This window comes from Talpa europaea (assembly GCF_964194135.1).
Source record: "Talpa europaea genome assembly, chromosome: 1".
In the NCBI taxonomy this organism is placed as follows: domain Eukaryota; kingdom Metazoa; phylum Chordata; class Mammalia; order Eulipotyphla; family Talpidae; genus Talpa; species Talpa europaea.
In genome coordinates this window covers 141,131,936-141,149,818 of record NC_140073.1, presented here as the reverse complement: position 1 = coordinate 141,149,818, position 17,883 = coordinate 141,131,936, and the positions used below count along the sequence as shown (strand labels likewise).

Here is a 17,883-nt window from a genome sequence, read left to right as displayed (position 1 = left end):
TAAACTATATCACTGAGCAAATATTTATCACTAGTTAAAATTATTTATGTAAAAAATATAGTTAAAATTATAATTACATGTAAAATTATATATATAATCACATGTAAATTATATATAAAATTATATATTTGTACCCAGCTTTCACCCCTGGGGTGGCCGGGAGGTAAAAGTGTTCCTTTCTCAGCACACACAGGCACTTCAGTGCCTTAGCAAAGCTTCACTCCAGCTCAGTGACTCTGCACTCTACAGATAACACCCACTTAAAAGTTTGTAAGTGTCTGATTTTCCGTCGGTTAAGTTAGCTGACCCTTCCTGGGATGGTCCCGGAAGGCAAAAGGCTTTTGGTTTTGGCCTTTACCCCTCCCGAGGCGCCATGGGGCGTCCCACCAGCGAAACGGGTGCGCCCCGGCCACGCCCCTTCCCCTGCTCCCGCGAACTCAACCCGGGGGCGTGTCTCCGAGGCCCCGCCCCTTCCCCTGCTCCCGCGAACTCAGCCCGGGGGGCGTGTCTCCGCGGCCCCGTCCCTTCCCCTGCTCCCGCGAACTCAGCCCGGTGGGCGTGTCTCCGCGGCCCCGCCCCCCGGTGCCGCGCGCCCGGGCTTTTGGCGCGTTTCTGCGGCCTGGCCCCGCCCCGCCCCCAGGCGTCCCGCGGGCGGCAAAGCGCGAACCGCTGGTGCGGGGCCGGGCGGGTGGTCTGCGGCCCCGGGCGTGGCTCGGCCGGCCTGGGCCGCTCTCCGAGGAGCCTCCTCCGCCCGGGCGGGGCGATGCCGGGCAGCCGGCGGCCGCGGGCCCGCTCCGGGAACCAGCCTCGCCCCGCGCCCGCCATGGAGCCGGCCGGCCGCGGGGCCTGGGCCCACAGCCGCGCCGCGCTCGACCGGCTGGAGAAGCTGCTGCGCTGCTCGCGCTGGTACGACCGGCCGTGGGGGTGGCCGCGCGCCGGGCCCCGGGGTGGGGGGTCGTCCGGGCCGCGCGTTTCCTCCCTCCAGCCCGCCGGGGTCCGGCCGCACCTGCCCGGGTCGGCCCCGCGCGTCCCCCCCGCCCCCCGGGCTCTTCAGCACCCCCCTCCGACCCCCCGGTCCCCCGGCCCCCGGGCTCCCCACCCCCGCCCGCCCGCGCGCTGCTGGGGTTGCAGTTTTCGAACTTTGGCGGGTCTGAGCGGCCGGGGGTGTGGCTGGGAGCGCGGGCCCTGGCCCCGCCCCCGGGGCTGGAATTAGGGGCTGGGGGGGGTCCGGCGTCTGCACCCGGTACCGGCCGACCCCGGGGCGGGGGCCCCCGATTCCAGGCGCTGGACGCGAGGCCGCTGTCGCCGGGCCAGCTCGCCCTGCCGCCTCCCGGGGGCCCGGGCCTCGGGGGAGGAGCCGCGAGGAGCCGGGCGGGCCGGGGTGCTGGTGACTGCGGTTTCTCGTCCCTCGGATTGTCCTACAGACGCTGGGGTTCGGGGTTCCAGCTCCTAGGGGTGATGGTGTTTGTCACGTTTTCCTGTTAACACCATGGGGGTCGCTCAGTTTAAGGTTTTCATTCCATCCGAAGACATTTTCTTGGCTGGTACTCCTTGCTTCTCCTTTTCCTGTAACTTTCTTTTTTTTAATTTTTATATTCCCCATACAATTGCACCCCCCTTTTCCCTGCCCCCCCCCCATAGTGTGTCTCTGGTTTATAGTTGTTCTTTGATTTTGATTTTTTCTTTCTTATAGTTACTCTTTTTCCTGGTCTCTTATTTAGGTTTTCTAGATTCCGGTGTAGCTCTTTATAGAAAGCAAGAAAGTATCTAAAGCTTAAGAATGGCTCATCTCGCTTTGCATTTCTTCCAAAAGCATTAATTGAGCACCTGCTGTGTGCGCAGCTCGGTATTAAAAACTGCCCCTTTTTTTCTTGGCATGTAGGTGTAGGTGTCGGGACCGTGTTTCTTTTTTGGGATTTAGTTCTGAATTTTTTTTTCTGCTGATTTCCTACTTGAGCTTAATTTCTTGTCAGTAAGGTAGCCGCTCTTTAAAAATGAAAAGGAGGTACTGTCACAGCGACACGATTACTTTTCATTTTACGAAGTCTTTAAAACCCTTGACGAAATGACATCATTGCACCCAGTAAAGTGGCTTGACTTTTCCTAGAATGAGTACATCAAGACAGCATTGTGGGTGTTTTCCCATAGCACATGGATCATACATCTGAGACTAGGAAATTTAAAATTGCTTCTGCTGGTTGCAGTAATAGGAAATCACACCTTAATAGTTGAAGAAAATTAGATATTCTGGTGGGACATTTTTCTTTGGTGCAGAAGTGTAATACCTGATTTGATACTCATGAGTGTCCTGTCATTCACCCTTTGTATGCCTCAGTGTCATAGCTCTCAGCTCATCCTCTGTGAGGATTCATTAAAAATAATAAAACAATTATCAAGCGTCTACACAGTGCCAGATACTGCTCTAGGCATTGGGGATTCATTAGTGAACAAAGCAGACAAAATTCCCAGCCCGTTAGAAACTTGTGTTTTACGGGGGAGAAGAAACTAAATGAAATTATACATGTAAATTATTGAGTGTTGCTGGTTGTCAAAGAATAGTTGGTGCTAAAAATAACTTAGTTTGGTTGCTGCATGGTGTGAAATAGACAAAAGAGGTAATCCATGTCAGTAATCTATAGGTTGTCCTGAATTCTAAAAAAAGAAACCAGTTTATTCCCTACCACATATTTTTCCAGTTTCCGACTGAAGTGAACTGACAGTGAGAGCCAAAGGACTGAATGTAGATGTCAGGGATGCTCCAGACATTCACTATAAACTTAGTTGGCTGGGGAATGGTATTGAATCCAGTGGTATATATATGATATATATATGAGCTATTATTGATGGATTAACTAAATTTCATCGCTTTCTTGGCATGGTTTAATATAGGACTCTTAAATTTTTCTATAGAGGATCAGATGTTAAATATTTTCTTTGCTGGCTTTGTTCTTTTTTAAAAATATTTATGCATGTAACAACTGGAGTACAGGCCAGAGGTGTGGGGGGTGAGAGGATTCATCAGCGATAGAGTGGGGAACAGAACAGGTGGATTGACTGAAATACACTGCTGAGGTGAATAGCGGGCAAGGCAGGAGAGGTCGGCTGTGGATGGCTTCATAGGCTGCATCTTAACCCCTTGCGCCACCCGGGAGGCCCCTCCCCCTTTTTTAAACAATTCTTAAAATTGTGAAAAACCACTGTTAGCCCCAGGGCTGTAGAGAAAGACTATTGAGTTGAGTGGATATGCGGACAGCAGTGTGCAAAGCTATTTTAACAGGTAAAATGTCTTATGTTTAAAAAGACTTTTTGGTGCAAAATTCTTTAATCACTTGGGATTTTAGAACAATTTTGCTTTCCTTTTTTTAGTGTCTCTTCCAGTGTGGTGTTGTAGTGAATAAAAGTTGGCCAGTTGCACCTTAACTATGGGTGGGGGGAACCTCATTCTTTGCACTTCTGCTGCTGCCTAGTAACTGCCTGACATCGTTGCTGAAAAGGAGCAACTCATATTCTGTTTTTTGCTCTTGCTACCCACCATTCAGTGCAGTGTCATATTATTTGAAATTGTATGTCAGTGTGTCCTTTTACAGAGTTTCAAAGTTCCACCAGTGAGCTGGTGATTACCCCGATTACCCTCACATTCAGCTTGCAGCTGTCATCTGTCTCATGTTCCCAGCTGTCATCTGTCTTGTGTAGCACATTGGATCTATTTTGCAGAGTGCATGATTTGCTGGTGAGGGTGGATTGGCTACATTACAGGGCATCCTTTCTTGACCTTTAACATAAGTATGGCTCCAAGGTGAAACTGATGAAATTGTTCAAGAGGCCAGATGTGACATTTGTGTTAGATCCAAGCTTTACAACCAGATAGAAGCTATTTAAAGATCTGGAAAAATGAGACAGGAAGACCATCTCATTTGAGAGGCCGGCAGCAAACATAGTAATAATGTGTTCCTAAAGGAAGCAGAAAATGATAATAGGAGCTGTAGTGTAAAAGCCCAGGTGTCCTGACATTACATTGTGAATTAAAGTAATTAGGTACCTCTTGACATATATACTTTTTTAGGGGAGGCTTCACATCCGTGACAATTGTGACTTAGAGTTCTACTGCTTTTTTATATCAACTTTTAGTAAAAATGTCAAAAAAAAGTTTTTTCTTTGGGGATGGGTGATTTGATTTTCTGAATTATATCTTGTTTAAAAGGTTATTAAGATTAATGTTTTTTTTTCTGCTATTTGAGATAACACAGCTTAGTGATTAAGAGCATGGATTAGACTCTTAGTGATTTCGGACAAATTACTCCATTTTTATGTGCTTCCTTTCTGTCATATGCAAAATAATTCAGTAGTAGTACCTATAGAATAAGGTTGTTATGGGAATGAAATGACTTCATATTTATAAGGTACTTAGAATGGTGATGCCTGTTATGTTCCAAGTGCAAATATATGTTTGTAAAATTCTAAAGGGTAGATTTCCTGAACCCCAACATTCAACTTTTGCCTTCTTTGCTAGTTTCAAGTGTTCAGAGCCCTTCTTATAGGGTAGGGATCCTTAAGTAGGACGATTACTCCCTTTTCGTTATGGTTTGCTCTGGTGCTGTTTATTAGGACAGCTGGCAGTCACTGAGGCACTACGCTAGTGGCGATATGGTGAGACATTTCCTGCCCTAAAAAAGCGTACACTTAATTATGAAAAATAAAATTCTGTGCAGTTCAGGGTAAACTATAATGAAGGCCAGGGGGATGCAAAGAAGGGTGCTTGAGTGGAGCCAGGAGAGAAAAGCTTCATGGGCTTTTTAATTGGGCCTTGGATGAATTTTAATAGGTGGAGCCAGGTGGGGGGAGTGCTAATTACAAGTAACTATGCTAACAAGTATAGTAGAATAAAGGGCAAGTGAGTCAGTGGGCAGAGAGTCAAGACAGGGACAATCACAGTGACTAGTAGCTTTACAACAAACTCTTCAGTTGGCTCACAGTTACTTCCTAAGGACAGTATTTGTGTAACTTTCCAGGGACTCTGCTGTTCTCATCTATAAAGTGAGGACGGTGGACTAACTTACTTTTAAGACTAACTGCAGTTCGTAGATTCCATAATTAGTAATGTTCATTGGATGCAAACTATTGTTTGAAATTTTTTTTTTTTTAAAGATTTATTTATTTATTTATACAAGCACTGGGTACAGTCAGAAGTGCGGGAGGGTGAGAGAATTCACCAGAGCCAGAGCGGGGAGCAGAGCAGGCAGAAGGACCGAAGTACACTGCTGAGGGGAGCAGTGGGCGGCAGGAGAGGTCTGCGTGCCATGTGGGACCCTCCTCCGGTGGTGGGGAGCAGCCGGGGATCGAACTGGCACTGCAGAGGCTGTTGGCAGCTTCGCAACCCAGCGCTCAACCGCTGCGCCACCAGGGAGGCCCATGTTTGAAATTTTTTATTGAAGTTTGACATATATACAGAAAAGGCCATAGATCATTGGTGTTAGCAAACATATCACTCCAGCGTGTGAAATTTATTTATGTGGTATTCTGATTCTTTGATGTCTGTCTTCTTCAGCTATACTACACATTTCACATAGATGGGTTCACATTTGTAGTCACAGTGCTGGGCCGTAATGTCTTAGTGTTAAAATAATATATGAAATAATATAGGTTAAGTTAGGACCACATTTTTTTTTTTTAATTTTTTAAAAGATTTATTTATTTATTTATACAAGAACCCTGGGGTACAGGCCGGATCTGCGGGAGGGTGAGAGGATTCACCAGAGACAGAGCGGGGAACAGAACAGGCAGACTGACGAAATACACTGCTTGAGGGGAACTGCGGGTTAGATAGGAGAGGTCTGCCGCGCCATGTGGGCATCTCTGCGGCACTGCAGAGACTGTGGACAGCTGCACAGCGCTGCGCTTAAACCACCTGTGCCACCAGGTAGGCCCAAGTTAGGACCCCATTTAAGGGAGCTTTGTGAAGGAAAAAGTTAGAAGGACCTGGCTAATTTAATCTGAATTGCCAAGAATCCTCCATAGGTTCCTGGGGTTAATGACCCAGAGTAAACAGTGACTACAGGCCTGCACACACTGGTGTTACACAGGGCTTGTGGCAGGCGGAGAAACTTACAAGACCCTTAGAGCACCTTTCATACCATCTTCATATCAAAGGGAGAACTTACTGTCATAGCAGTCAGGACTTAGATGAGCAATTTTAGACTGAGAGTGGAAATTTGAGAATCTTTTGCATAGAGATAGTTACTGAAGGCATACTTTAAGATGTGAGTGGGGATTTGCTTATAAAGAGGAATGCCCATGTGTAGGCACTGAAACACAACCTTTGGATATTTGGTAGAAAAGGTGAAGCCTTAAAGATAGAAGAAAGTCAGCAGTTACTTAGATTGTGTTTTGCTTTGGAGGAAAGGGAATAGAAGATAAGATAACCAGAACTAGAGTTGGGTGTACATTATATTGTCTGTGGCTTGTCTGTTTCATAACAGTAGAACAAATTATAATTAGTTACTAATAGATAGAATTTTATTACCCATTTGACTTTTGGGATATTTAACTCATGGATTTATTCAGTATTTATTGTTCCCAAAAATTAGGCATGATTTCTTATTTTACCCTTATGATTTATTTGAATCTGTCATACAAAATAACTAAAGTAAGATGGATCCTTTACTTGATAATACTCTTGTTTATTCTTCTAAAGATAAACACAACAAATTATTTAATCGACTTGGGGGTCCTATGAATTTTGGTGTAAAATGTATTGGTCCTCACTTAAAAATACTTTGGGGATTTTCTGCAGTGTAAGAGCACTGTGGTAGCCATCTTGCCCAGTATTCAATGGCAGTTGATATCTCCTGGAATCTTAGGGAGCCGGTCAGTTAAGAAATAGGTCTGTCTCAGTATTGTGATCTCAACTGAATTTACTTTCATGTTTTTATTCTCAAAGAAAATTTAATATCAAGAGAACTTATTTTGAAAAAAATTTGTTCTTACTCTTGAGCTCTTCCTTAACTTAAAATCCTTTATTTATTTTTTTAAGGATTTATTTGTTTATTTATATAAGCACTGGGTACAGTCAGAAGCGCGGGAGGGTGAGAGAATTCACCAGAGCCTGAGCAGGGAGCAGAACAGGCAGAAGGACCGAAGTACACTGCTGAGGGGAGCAGCGGGTGCGGCAGGAGGGGTCTGCATACCATGTGGGACCCTCGCTGGTAGAACCGGCGCTGGCAGCTTCAGCCCAGCACTCAACCACTGCGCCACCAGGGGAGGCCCAACTTAAAATCCTTTAACTGCTCCTATTTTTCTAAATTAAATACGTGTAAAGTAATAGAAATCTGACTGCAGGTGGGAAAACAATAGAGTGGCTGAATTTTCAAGGTATAGAAATCCTGTTACCATGCAAATATCTTATTCTTCTGGGATTTTTCTCTCTAATATATATGTATATCAAATAAAAAGTAGGGAAAGTATAAAATAGAATTGTTAATTTAAATGCACATTTCTATATACTCCTCCAATTGGTTCGTTCACTAAGGATTTATTAAAATCTTGCTATTCTTACAGCGTTGTGCTAAGTAGATAATAATGTGTTGGGGAGCTCAGAGCAAATGAAAGTCAAGATCTCTGGTCTATAGGGCTACAATTTATTTTAGAGACAAGGCAGATAAAGTACAAAATATTTAGTTTTTAACATTGATTGCAGGGGTTTTTAACATTGATTGCAGAGTCCCAACTGGATGCTATCTGTAGTAACTTTGGAGCATTTTGTACTTCTCATGCCATATATTATCTTGGCTTGTAAAACTATAAACTCCTTAGTAAAGTGATGCCTGGTGCAGATTTCATATTAATGTTGAAATGGACTCTAACATCAATGAATTACCGGGCTCCTTTGTTTAGTATCATTTTTATTACACCATCCTTGATAGTATTTGGATACTGTGTTGGGCTTTCATTGTTTTGGGGAGGAGAAAATATAGTGAAGGCTGGGAAGAGCAGTCTGAGCAGTTGTGGGTTGGAACTGTGCATAGGGTATTGAGCATTGATCCAGACAGTGGCCTGATTAAAAAAGCGTGTTTTGAGAAGCAGTGAGAGGAAAGGTTGCCTGGCTTGGATATTAGCAGACTGTGAAAAATTATACTGTGTATTCTTTACAGTTTCAATAAAATATAATTTATATTTTTAATAAAGTTTTTCAAAATTGAAAGTAATGTGCACATATGCCAACGAATTAAAAATAACACAGGGTGTGTGGTTAGTAAGTAATTGTTAAAAGAATCATAGTAGATCTGAATTCACTTCCTTACCTACCCACTATGATCAATATCTTACATCTTTTAAGAGTTTTTCTTTTTTTATATAAGCATTATCTACCTCAGATGAGAGGCTATGATACATAAGGACAGTGTAGCATGGTTCAGCTGTTTTCTGGTTGATAGAAATTTAGATTCTTTTCATGCTTTTGCAGTAATGCAGTGCTGGAGTAAATATCATTGCCCATATGCCTTTACATTAAAATTTTTTAGTGAAATTATAAGGAACATAGTTGACAAAGTCAGTAGGATGGAGGCTATAATGAAAACATTATTTTCTCTCATTTCTTCTCACCCTGAAGTTCTACTCTGGACCTCTTTTGTCTGTTTTGGTTCTACATTGCCGAGTAATATGTTTTCTATTGCTATTTCTTGATTCCTCCCCATTTTAGTCATTTATTAGCTTCCTGCTTTGGAAAATGAGCTTTCTTATTACCTGCTATCTAATAACTTCCTGTTATGGAAGAAAATGCATATAGAATTCAACTTACACAATCATTTTAAATTATTTTTTTGAAGACTTAACTGTTCTCTGGCATCCCTTGTTATCCACAAGATGTCTAATGCTATTCTGATTTAAGAACTATAAATGACATTTTACTTTTATTCTCAATATTTGGAAGATGGTGCTATCTTGCCGTCTTGTTTAGATAGCTTTGGTGTTTTTAAAGTTTTAGTTTTGTAAGCATTGCGTGTTTGTCTGATTCGTTCTGTCTTTGTAATGGTTATTCAGGAGCGGCTATTGGGACCTATCTAGCACTGTAGATTGGCATCTATGAGGGTCTTAAGACAGTGGAAATAGGGTGGTGGTGGAGTTGGCTCCGAAGCAGTTGACTCTCTGGCCTGGGCTGGCTAGAGAATCCAGCTAATAATGGACTAAATGGAGTTCTCTCAAGGTGGAGAGCAACATGGAAGTAGAGGTGTTTGGTCAGGGTAATAGAATTAAAGGGATAGGGGAAGAATGTTATAGAAAGAGATGAGATTGCAGCCACTGTTGAGATTTTAGAGGCAGAGCTTGTAATGAATTAGAGTTCAACACTATTGGGTGATAACAGGTTAAATTTGGTAGGTCAGATAATAAACCTATATTATAGGGGTAGCATGAACATTGTAACAGATCATCTAAATTGCCAGAATCACAAAAGTGTCTGGCACATCACAAGTCTGATTTTTATCATTGTGTTCTACTTAATGTGAAAGAAAAAACAGGTATTGTGAGTTTTTAAAAGTGCTGGGTTTTGTAATAGTGTGCCCCATTTTCAGTGTCTTGAGGATAACATTGTGGATGCATACTGTTTTTAGCTGTCTTTCTGGAAACTTAATTTTACTTTAGAGTTCATATTTCTTAAAATGTACAAAGTGATAATTTTAATCTTCCAAGTAACGTGGCAAACTTTTTATTGGTAATATGTTAAGTATATAGAGGTAACTGGATAACAATGGTGTAAATACCTAAAGGCTCTAGGGCTAGCGTAATAAACCCAAGCACTATAAATGTTCATCCTTGAAATGCTTTACTTCTGTTTGCTCTTGCTAAACTGCACCCTCTGAGTATAATAATTTGATGTGTGTTTATCAGTACGTACCATTACCTTCTTAGGTTTATCAAATGTTACAGGCATTTTGATGGAAAAGGTCGGGAATAATTGTGTTTCCATCTTCCTCAGTGCTATGATTCAAGTGTAGACTATCAACTTGGTGATTCCTACTTCTTGTAGTTACTTAGAGAACAAAGCAATCTACTTCCTGTGAACCGAATGAACGTATTTTTAACAATGACTGTATTTATGAAAAATAGGTGACTATTTAACTGTTGTCATAAAGCAATGTTTTCTTACGAGAAGCCATGAATTTTTATGATTAAGGTGAGCAGATGTCCTGATTTTTCCAGGGGCAATCCTGGTTTGTACTTGTCCCAAAATACTATCACTCCCTTTTACTACCTTGAGCACGGAAATATTCTCATTTGGACAATATATTTGTGGTCATTCTTTTGTGTCTCATTTTGAGATTTATGGCCTATACTTTGAATCACTGGGTGAAGATATATTTTAATAGTCAAAAGAAGCAAGCAGTGGTTGATTTTGCCTGTAAGAGCTCGAGTGATTCTTGAGCAAAGTTAGTTTATGTGACTCCTGAGTTACATGAATTAGAAAAATGTTGGAGTTTGTACAGTCTGAGAGTTGCTATTTTAATTCAGCAGGTGTATATTTAACCAAGGAGTAACAGCCTTTCAAGTGAATATATTCTTAATATCTTCTGCTTTGAGAAAGAAACACTAGTATTGAGACTTGGATTTATGAAATGTAGAATTTAAAACATTTATTGAACACTGACCTGTCTTGACTGTTTTCCTTTCTCCAAACAGCACTAATATTCTGAGAGAGCCTGTGTGTTTAGGTGGATGTGAGCACATCTTCTGTTGGTAAGTAAAAAACATGTAACTTTATTTACTTATTTAAAAAATATTTTTATTTATTTATGCATACAAGAACTGGGGTTTAGGCTAGAGGTGCAGTGGGTGAGAGGTTTCATCAGAGATACAGAGGGAAGCAAAACAGGCGGATCTACTGAAATAGACCGCTGAGAGGAGCAGTGGGCGAGACAGGAGAGGTCTGCTGCTCCATGTGGGTTAGCTCCCTGGCAGGGGATAGGAGATATAACTCCATGCTGCAATGACTGGCCTTATCTTGATAGTGCTGCTACTCAACCCCTGTGCCACCAGGGAGGCCCTCTCTTATATTTGTTTTCTAGGACTGTTGTAACAAAGTACCAAAAAATAGGTGGCTTAGAACAACAGAAATTTCTTGTCTCATACTCTGGAGACTAGAAGTCTCCAGAGCTTTAGTTCCTTCTGAGGACTTTAGTTCCTTCTCCTTCTGAGAGAAAATCCTTTCCATGCTTCTTTCCTTCCTTCTAGGGGAAACTGTTTGGTTTCTGTCAATCTTTGGCTTATAGGTGTATCACTGATCTTTGCCTTCATGTTCACATGGATCTGTCCTGTGTGCATGTTTGTCTCTACCCAAAGTTCCCCCTTTTATAAGGATACCAGTTATATGGGCTTAGGACTCACCCGATCTCATTTTTACTTGGTCATCTGCAAAGATCCTATTTTCAAATAAGGGCATCTTTACGGTACAGGGAGTTAGGATTTCAACACCTTTTGGGGGATATAATTGAATCCAAAACAGTTACTGTGAAATTATGTCCATAATGTTATAACATGAAAGACCTAGTTTAAATATTAGATTTCTATCTTATCCTAATTCCTTCTCCAGAAAAACCAAGTGAAGGACTGAACATCTTAGTGTAATCTCTGTGAGCGAGAGCTAATATAGACTCCTTTGAATCAGTCTTTTAATTCAAGTTGTGACTGATAGTCTGAGCTAACTACAGTATGAAGTTTAGCACATGTGGAAAAATTCACTGTGACTGAAGTAAGCTGGGATGTGTAGGTGAAGCTGTGTTGGGATTTTTATTTTGTTTCTAGAAATGTAGATCTATTACTTCTTTTTTAAAACAATTTCAATTTATTCTTTTAATGGTGATAATGTCAGGATTCTCCCCATCAGTGAATGTAGATCTGTTATGTGGGGTGTATCCGCCCAGAGAATGGGGTAGGAAATCGTACCTGTGGTTCTTTGCTATCTCCATTTGGGTGATGAAAGGGATTTCAAACTTGATATCTTTGCAGCAGATCTTTTGACCATCCTCTGCTTCAACCTGTTCCTGCCTCCTGATCTTCATAGCAATAAATGGGCCCCTCCCCGACTGCAGAGCCTTTGTTTATGTATGTGTTTACTGTATAAAACAGATATTTAAAAAATATTAACTCATTTAAAAATGTTGATAAACCCATTTATACACATTCTAATATAATACTCTAAGTAAAGTGAGTATCTTACAGAACAAAGAATGGCACTATTTTATTTATATTTTTGAAAATCTCTTAACTGATCCTGCTTGTTTAGAAGACAATTAGATTTTCATCTGCTTGTGTGTAATTTGTTGGGATACATATTTTTGATTGGAACATGTGAAGAAAATTTGGTCTTATATAGTTGGAGAAAGGAATGTTTTAATAGCCATTTATAGATAATTATGGATATTATTCTTTGGTAACTGTACTACAACTTGACAAATGCTATTTCTTTAGATATTTATAGTGTAGACTCTGAAACTGTATGAGTAAACTTTCTGTATTCTGTTGCTTTAATTTTCATTGGTTTATCTTGTACTTGGAATGAATCTGTTTACCCTGCATGACTTTATGACATCATGCATTGATCATTTGGAAAATATTGGCGCACCGAGTTAGGCAGATCTTTTCAGGAATGATACATTGTTTTCTGGAAATCTGGATAAATGTATACGAAATAATTTGAGGACAGATGTAAAGCAGACATTCTAGCATATATAAAATGGGCTTTTGTTTTCTAGTGTCTTAATTAATTAGATTTCATTTTCTTCATCTTAGAAACGAGGTGGTATAATTGTTGATTGAGTAGATTTTGACTTTATTCCTTTTATTTTTTAATATTTATTTTTATTTGTCCATAGAAGAACTGGGGTGTAGGCCAGAGATACAGTGGATGAGAGGATTCACCAGAGACAGAGCGGGGTACAGAACAGGTAGATCTACTGAAATACACTGCTGAGGGGAGCAGTGGGCGAGACAGGAGAGGTCTACTGTGCCATGTGGGTTAGCTCCCTGGCCATATCTTGATAGCATTGCGACTTTAACCCTGATGCCACCAGGGAGGCATTGGTGGCATTTCACTGGTGTTCCTCAAATAATTAAATATTGCACAACAATTGATTATTCACATCCCCTGAGGGGAAGAGTTTACCTATTTTGGGGTTCCAAGTTAAGAGTTCTATTTTTAAAGAATTATTTATTTATGCGTATAAGAGCTGGGGTACAGGCCAGAGGTGTGGGGTGGGTGAGAGGATTCACCAGAGACAGAGTGGGGAACAGAACAGGCAGAGCAACAGAAGTACACTGCTGCAGGGAGCAATGGTGTGAATCCAGGAGAGGTGTGCTGTGTCATGTGGGTTGCTCCCTGGCCTACTGGGGATCGAACTCATGCTGCAGAGGCTGCAGGTTGCTTCATAGGTTGCACCTTAACCCCTTGCGCCACCAGGGAGGTCCTTAAGAGTTCTTAATTATGAGCTAATTAAAAATGTTTCTTAGCTAAAGAAATTTGCCCTTTTGGAACATCTTTGGTGGCGAGGTGGGAGGTTGTGGTTTACAGATTGATTTTATATTTACTGGGTTAATTTATGTCAGGATTTATGTTATGATATTAGGATAAAATACTAGAAATGCCACAGACTTTCTGAAGGCGTTGAATATGCCACAGACTTTCTGAAGGCGTTGAATATTGTATAATACTCCTCTGTGTCTACAAAGAAGGGATTCTCTGAAAAGGATTGCATCTACAACTATTGTATTTTATTACCCCGTTTTGCCAGACCCTATCTGGTGAAGCTAAGAAAGGCGTGGACTTTGAAGTTTCTAATATTGCAGATTCACAGATTTCATGAGATTGCAAAACTGTTTTCCCACCCCCCCTTTTTTTATTAAAAAAAAAAAGACTTACATCTTCCTTCATCATATTTGTAAAGAATTTGTAGCCTCAAAGTTAAGAAAACCCTCCTGACTATGAGATCTTGGTCAGATAACTCAAGATAATTCAATTGATTCTGCATGTTATGAAAGTATTTGAAAGTTAGACCAATGATTTTTTTCTCAAGAACTACTTTAAAATCTGTAGACACTTGTCCAAAAATAATGAAAAATACCTTTCTCATTCTCATAGTAATTTTAAATATTTACATGGAACACAGTGTTAAGGTTTAAGTTCTGGAGGGTTGAGATGTGTAGCTGCTGTGCGTTAGGTTCTAAAAATGTTTGTTTCTGCTTAATGTTTTAGAAGCAGACTTCTAAACTGCTTCTATGCAGTTTAAAAATTATGCAGACTTATGTCTGGCTATGCAAAGTTTCTTCATAGCAAATTACATAAGCAACCTTAGATTTAGGTTTTGTGTGTGCATGGTATTTTCCAGAACACTGTTGGAACAAATATTTTATCATTGACCCCTGGTAGAACAGCCTCTACTTCATCTATTTTGTTCAAATTCTGCTTATTTTTTTGGAATTCAGATTCTGCTGAATGTGTTGATACATAACTTTTTATTCCTTTTTAAGTAATTGTGTAAGTGACTGCATTGGAACTGGATGTCCAGTGTGTTACACCCCAGCCTGGATACAAGACGTGAAGATAAATAGACAATTGGACAGCATGATCCAGCTTTGTAATAAGCTTCGAAGTTTGCTGCATGACGATAAACTTTCAGGTGAGATGCACCACTTTTTCTCTTAGTTAAGTGACTGATGAGTTCATATTCGCCACATGTAGAATCTGTTAGGAATTCTGAGTATCATATTTCAGATTTTAAGATTTTGGGTGTTTGGAATTATTTTGAGAAATGACAGCTTCCTCAGAGATACTTAAGTCTTAATTTCCTTATTTTATAGGTAAGAAACCCAGGCCTAGAGAGGTTAAATGACCTTAATGTCATACATGCAATTAGGACCAGAAGCAACAGAAAGACTTTTTCACCATCTTTATTGCCTGCTTTTTACAGTTATGATTTCTGTGATGATTTCTGTGTAATCCATATGGACCAGTGATTTGTCCTTAGTTGTGTGTCACTCACTTAAGTACATTTTACGGGAGGAATAAAACAGTTTTCCTTGGATCACTTTTCTAGAGTGAATTAATTGAATACATTTTGAAAGAGTAGAAATCTTATACTCATTTTCTTTTCTAGTAATTGGGGTTAATTTTTTTTAAAGGTTTATCTATTCATGCATACAGAATGGGGGTACAGGCCAGAGGTGTGGGGGGTAGGGGATTCACGAGAGATAGAGTGGGGAGCAGAACAGGCCGATTGACTGAAATACACTGCTGAAGGGAGCAGTGAGCGAGACAGGAGAGGTCTGCTGCGCCATGTGGGTAGCCACCTGGCTGGGGATTGAACTCGTGCTGCAGTGGCTGTGGTCAGTCTAATAGGTTGTATCCTAACCCCTTGCACCACCAGGGAGGCCCTGGGGTTAATGTTTTTTAAGATTTAGATTCTGTGTATTAATTATATATCTTTCTGTTGTGCCTTCTAACTAATTTATTTTTTTTCAGTTTTTTTTTTAATGGAGTCTTTATGTTTTACATCCCCATGTTTGGGATGGTTTTTATCATTCATGGATACTGAATCTTTCAAATGCCTTCTTTGCAACTATTGACATGACTATATGATTTTTATTTTTCCTTTTGTTGATGTGGTAAATTATGTTGATTGATTTTCTGATGTTGAACCATCCTTTTGTCCCTGGAATATATCCCACTTGGTCATGGTTCATGATCCCTTTAATGCATTGTTGCATTCAGTTTGCTAAGATTTTGTTGACGGCTTTTGCTTCTATGTTCATCAGGGAAATTGTTTTGTAGTTCGCTTTTTTTGTGATATCTTTGTCTGATTTGGTATGAGAGTAATGTTGAGCTCATAAAATGTGTTTGGAAGTATTCCCCCTTCATTTTTGGAATGCATTTGTGGTTAGGTGTTAGTTTGTCTTTGAAAGTTTGGTAGAATTCACTAGTAGAACTGTCTAGTGGTGGTCGTTAGTTTTTCTTTTTTAAAAGATTTTTATTCATGCAAACAAGAACTGGAGTACAGGCCAGAGGCACGGGGTGGGGGGGCTGTTTGAGAGGATTCACCAGAGACAAAGTGGGGAACAGAACCGGCAGATTGACTGAAATACACCGCTGAGGGTGTTAAGGAGCAACCCCTTATAAAACGGGTTGCCTGGCTGTGGGTCCTCACCCGGGCGCTTAAAAGGGACTTATTAATATTCTGCTACAGGCACACACAAAAGGTTAATAAAAGGTTTATTTACAAGGGAAAGGGAATTAAGGAAATGTACAACTCAGGGAGAAAATAGGGAGCAATGGGCGAGACAGGAGAGGTCTACTCTGCCATGTGGGCAGCTCCCTGACCAGGGGATTGAACTCGTGTTGCCGCAACTGCCCTACCTACTGATAGCATTATAGGCTGCGTCTTAACCCCTTGCACCACCAGGGTCTTTAACCCCTTGCACCACCCATGGTGATCTTTAGTTGAAACTTTTTTTTAAAAAAGATTTATTTATTTATTTATACAAGCACTGTGTACAGCCAGAAGCGTGGGAAGGTGAGAGAATTCACTGAGCCAGAGTGGGGAGCAGTGCAGAGCAGGCAGAAGGACCGAAGTACACTGCTGAGGGGAGCAGCGGGCGGCAGGAGAGGTCTGCGCGCCACGTGGGACCCTCCTCTGGTGGCCGGGGAGCAGCCGGGGATCGAACCGGTGCTGCAGAGGCCTCGGGCAGCTTCGCAACCCAATGCTCAATCCCTGCGCCACCGGGGAGGCCCCTAGTTGAAACTTTTGATTACTGCCTCAGTTTCCTCACTTGTAATCTTTCTGTTCAGGTTTTCTGTTTCTTCCTGATGCAGTTCTGGATGGTTATATATTTCTAGTAATTTGCCCATTTTGTTTAGGTTATTCATGTAATGTGACATTTTAAATGGTGATAAGAGTGGGGGGAGGAGCAGGGTAATAAAACTTGATGGGTTGACTGTAGCCAATAAAGGCATACTGGCACTACTAGATACTGTGGGTACAAAAAAATATTCCTCAAGAAATTGTGTTGTAGCTTGTAAACCACAGTAGTTTACTGTATGTTTGATATTGTTGGTACTGAAATCATCAGTATGGGGTTTTTATATTTTGTGAACCATAAATCTTTCATCACTAAGAAATATATTTAGGAAAATTACTGGATGCAGGAAAAGTTTTATATGGGACCTGAGACCTCTCAGAAAGCTGTCTTTCTCATCTTAAGAAATGGCGGTAGTTGGGCCTCCCCAGTGGCGCAGCGGTTGAGCGCTGGGTTGCGAAGCTGCCCGCAGCCTCTGCAGCTCCGGTTTGATCCCCGGCTGCTACCCGGCCGCTGGAGGAGGGTCCCACATGGCGCGCAGACCTCTCCTGCCACCCGCTGCTCCCCTCAGCAGTGTACTTCGGTCCTTCTGCCTGCTCTGCTCCCTGCTCTGGCTCTGGTGAATTCTCTCACCCTCCTGCGCTTCTGACTGTACCCAGTGCATGTATAAACAAACAAACAAATAAATAAATCTTTAAAAAAAAAGGAAATGGCGGTAGTTTGGTGAAAGAATTATGGTGATTTTTTTCCCAAAGGTCATTTTGTGTCGATTTTTCTTTTCATAGCAAGTAATATTACTTTGTTACCATAGTTGAGCTTTGCTGACTTCATCATTATTTCTTTTTCTTTTTCGATGGGTTGGAATTTCACTGTTTGGATAATATATAATTTTAGGAGTTGGAAGATGACCTTAGTCCCTTTGTTCTGTAGATGAGGAAATTGAGGACCTTAGTTATGCAAAGGGTGGTCATATTGTTAGTCCTTTGCTTATTGTTTCAGTGCTTTCTTTAGAAGTAAATGTACTTCCTAGATTTGTTGAATTGAGTT

At 41.2% G+C, this 17,883-nt stretch overlaps 1 protein-coding gene across 1 annotated transcript in view; it reads left to right on the top strand.

The window, feature by feature from the left end:
• Positions 1 to 763: 763 nt before the first annotated feature.
• BARD1 (BRCA1 associated RING domain 1) overlaps positions 764 to 17,883 on the top strand; it is a gene marked incomplete at its 5' end in the record, with an annotated part of 67,860 nt that continues 50,740 nt past the window's right edge. Inside the window, 3 exons of the mRNA XM_084230431.1 lie at positions 764 to 906; positions 10,672 to 10,728; positions 14,515 to 14,663. Coding sequence (XP_084086557.1) covers positions 764 to 906; positions 10,672 to 10,728; positions 14,515 to 14,663 — 349 coding nt within the window. The remainder of the gene's footprint in view (positions 907 to 10,671; positions 10,729 to 14,514; positions 14,664 to 17,883) is intronic.